The sequence below is a fragment of the Eimeria acervulina genome, genomic scaffold (genome assembly GCF_000499425.1).
Source record: "Eimeria acervulina Houghton genomic scaffold, Eah_scaff2118, whole genome shotgun sequence".
NCBI classification, from domain to species: Eukaryota; Apicomplexa; class Conoidasida; order Eucoccidiorida; family Eimeriidae; genus Eimeria; species Eimeria acervulina.
Genome location: NW_013548643.1, coordinates 37 through 3618, shown reverse-complemented (window position 1 = coordinate 3618; position 3582 = coordinate 37). Strand labels below are relative to the sequence as shown.

The following is a 3582-nucleotide window of genomic DNA, read 5'->3' as shown; positions in this document are numbered from 1 at the left end:
AAAATGTCCTGTTGGCCAATATTGCTCATCCATAGGGCTTTCAGCGGCTTCAGGCAACTGTGCAAAAGGATTCTTTTGCGAAGAAGGTTAGGGATCTTTTAAGCTAGAACTACTTCTGCCTTTCGGTGTTTGGCTGAGGAGCTTACAGTAGACGAATGTAACCATTCGCCCACTGCGACATTCCGCCTAACTGAAGAGAGCGCGGGCTCGATGCCATGCATGCAGGCTCACGCGAACCTTCGAAGGCAGCGAATGCATGCCCTCCCGGGCATTACTGTCCAGAAGGCGCAACTTCAAAACATCAGTGCCCCGTTGGGACATACTTGGCTGCATCGTACGCCACACTGATTCTAGCCTAGCTTACCATGCCCTCTGCCTTATTTAGAGAAAAACGGGTACTAAAAATTATGTTCTAGGAGTCGGAGGGCACATATTCTGGTTAGAGGCAGTAAACCATCCTTGTCTACAGGGGCGCGTGGGACGCGAGTCAGTGTCAAGATTGCCCTCCTGGCCAGTTCTGCGCACTCCCTGGCCTCTCAGCCCCGTCTGGGCACTGCAGTGCTGGTCAGTAACATCAACAGATTTTGAACAGTAACGGATGGCCCGAGTGCCTGCACTTCACTTCATTTACGCTCTAATGAGACCATGTTTTCAACTTCTATGTTTGGTGCTTTGACAGGTTTTTACTGCGACAAAGGAAGCTCAACGCCTGTTGATGTCCAAAAGATTTGCCCCAAAGGGAAGTACTGCCCCGAAGGAACTGCCGAACCCCTTCCTTGCAGTGGTGGCACATACCAGCCGCAGGAAGGTGCAACATCGTGCATCGTATGCCCACAAGGTAGGCCAAAGGCTGTGGACGCGTTTCAAAGTTATCCGCAGACACTGCACAAGTGCCGTATTTTTAAGATTGTTTTCCTTTTCTCCTAAACAGGTTCATTCTGCGCGGTTGGGTCGACTCAACCTCAACCCTGTCCAATCGGGTTCTATTGTCCCTCTGGCACTCAACATGAGTACCAGTACCCTTGCCCACAAGGGACCTTCGGTACAGTGCAGGGTGCAACATCTGTAGAGAGCTGCCAGCTTTGCGAAGGAGGCCAAATGTGCAACACTCCTGGGACGGGAACGCAAGGAGGCAACGCCATGACGAACTGCCCAGCAGGTCAGCAGTCTGCTGCTGGGTTTCCTTGCTTTGTCGGCACAGAAACTTTTAGCGTCGCCGTGCTGCGGCCTTGGCTCATATGTTTTGGCAGACAGAACCGGGAGACAAATGATTGACCATCGGTATTTTGATGCTGTATTTGCCTATAGGATACTACTGCCCTGAAGGAGCAGGTGCTGTTACCCCTACAGCGTGCAGTTACGGCGAATACTGTCCTGAGAAGTCCACAGCCCCTACGCCTTGCCCAACAGGCTACTACTGCGCAAACGAGGCACTTGAGTGGCCGACTGGCAGATGCCGTGGAGGGTATGTATGCAAGTTGAGGGCGGCAACGCACAGTCCCGAGACTGCAACTTCTGGGACCGCTTGCACGGAAAATTCCCAAGGATATCCGTGCCCTGCTGGATATTACTGCCAAAGTGGTAGGGGGCTCTGGTTTTGGAGGCTCGCGTTCTCCATGCAGAGCTGCTCGTCTCCTTCAACGCTCAGTCGATGCACACCACTGCAAGCAAGGGCTGTTCCAGCGTCTTATTGATGTGCAAATTTTGGTGCGGGGGGGTGGCTTAGAGAATGTGCCTGCCTTTCAAACTGTGTATCAGGTCCCCTAGTTGACACGTTTGCGGGGTCTGGCCAACAAGGGACTGGTGGTGATGGAGGTCCAGCGAAAGAAGCAGCGTTTACCAGTCTAAAAGGAATAGCAGTGAACCTCGCAAGAGGAGAACTCGTCATAGCAGACGCTGATATGGGACGCATCAGCATCATTCATCTAAGCACAGGTATTCTCGCCATCGGTGCTGTCTCGGAGACAACACACAGCTGAGGGATATACAGTGGCCTCTAATGTTTGGCTCCCTCACCACACTGGTTTGATTCCGCGAAGAAGCTGTTGCCGTGTGGCCACGAACATCATCCCTCATCGGCAGTGGCACGAAATTCTGCCCAAATACACATGCACTGGATGCCTATAAAATAAACATTTCCAAACACCATAACGACAAAGTGGGCTCCGCTTTGTGTTTTGTTTAGGCATTCTTACTGACGTCGCCATAGGGCTGGACAAGCCAGAAGGGTTAGCAGTATCTAATGATGGGAATACACTTTATGTATCGCTTTCCGGTAAGTGTATCCACATGGATTTGCAAATGGTACAGTCCTAGGGGAGCTGGTTGTGTAACGGGGCCAGCGCATTCAATCTGCTTCGCGTGCATCATGGTGGGCTGGTGGTGGCTTGTATTTCGGCAGCTACTTGTCCAATCATTTTTCACGTTTTATGCACTACAGATGCTGGGAGGGTTGTAGCCATCGATTTGAACGACAACAGTCAAACTGATATCGCAAGCAGCTTGTCCACCCCATCTGGGCTGTGCCTTTCGCTCGATGGAGAGACGCTTTATGTTGCCGAAGCAAGTGCTGGCCAAATATCAGCCATTGACATTGACAAAAAGACGAAGACGTCTGCTGTGGGAACCGGAGGCACAGGTACGTCCTTTGCATACGTGCGGCGAGACCAAATTGCCACGTAGCGGCAGTCCGTACTGTCTGGTTGCGCATCGGCTACATTTTTTTGTTTCAGCAGGCATTCTATTCCAGCGCTTCGCATTAAGCTCCTTTTTCCTCAGATGGAAGCATCCATGCAGTGTCTCGTCGGCAGGATAATCTACGGAACTATTAGAATTAGTCACTTTCCCATTCTCTTTGGCTCGTAGATGAATGCCGGCCTGTCCAGCGGAGCGAAATCCCCGCCAAAGCTGTCCAGGCGTTATGTGAAAATGGCCTCATGTCTGCAGCGGATATAGCACTGAACAAACCACGTGCTGTTGCCCTGTCCCCAGATGGCGCGATTTATGTCGCAGACACCGGGAACTCTAGAGTGCGTTCGATCCGAGCTTGAGTTAGATACTAATAGCCTGCGAGCCCTTTACATTATAGCAAAAACCGTCAATTGTTCTCTTGGCTCAGCCCTTTACATTCTGCAGGTTATTCGGGCACACGGTTCTAAAGTGGATACGGTGGCAATTCTTCCACCACTCTTACGAACCATGAAAGACTCGGAACTTATGTACAAGCTAGGCGAGATCACTTCTTTGGCATACGGGAAGCTAGCCCACGTAAGAAAGCAAGTCCTCAGCAGGTAGTGAGCGCAGCCCTGCGGATTCTGCGCACCTCGCGATTTGAGCACATCCTGAAGTTGCGTATCTTAATTCTTGAGTGTGCAGCCAACATTGTTTCTAGCCGACTCTACAAAGCACGTGTGAGTTTCGACCTCCCAGTATGCGCCAGTTGTGGCAGGCCTGCCACCCTCGCTTCGACTCCCCTTGCTCGAATCCCATTGCATGCACAGTTACTCTCTTCAAACCGCCAGCGGAAAGAACAGATTTCCATTTTTAGGAGTAGTCATCTCCACTCGTTAAGGCTTTTGCAGG

The 3582-nt window shown here is 51.3% G+C and overlaps 1 protein-coding gene across 1 annotated transcript; it reads left to right on the top strand.

The window, feature by feature from the left end:
* Positions 1-365: 365 nt before the first annotated feature.
* Positions 366-3050, top strand: EAH_00065130 (Cytadherence high molecular weight protein 2, related; the record flags this gene model as incomplete). Its single annotated transcript, XM_013392879.1, has 8 exons — positions 366-395; positions 680-838; positions 1054-1159; positions 1309-1581; positions 1759-1935; positions 2186-2275; positions 2441-2638; positions 2866-3050. The coding sequence occupies 8 exons, from the start codon at positions 366-368 to the stop codon at positions 3048-3050; spliced, it is 1218 nt and encodes a 405-aa protein (XP_013248333.1).
* Positions 3051-3582: the final 532 nt, after the last annotated feature.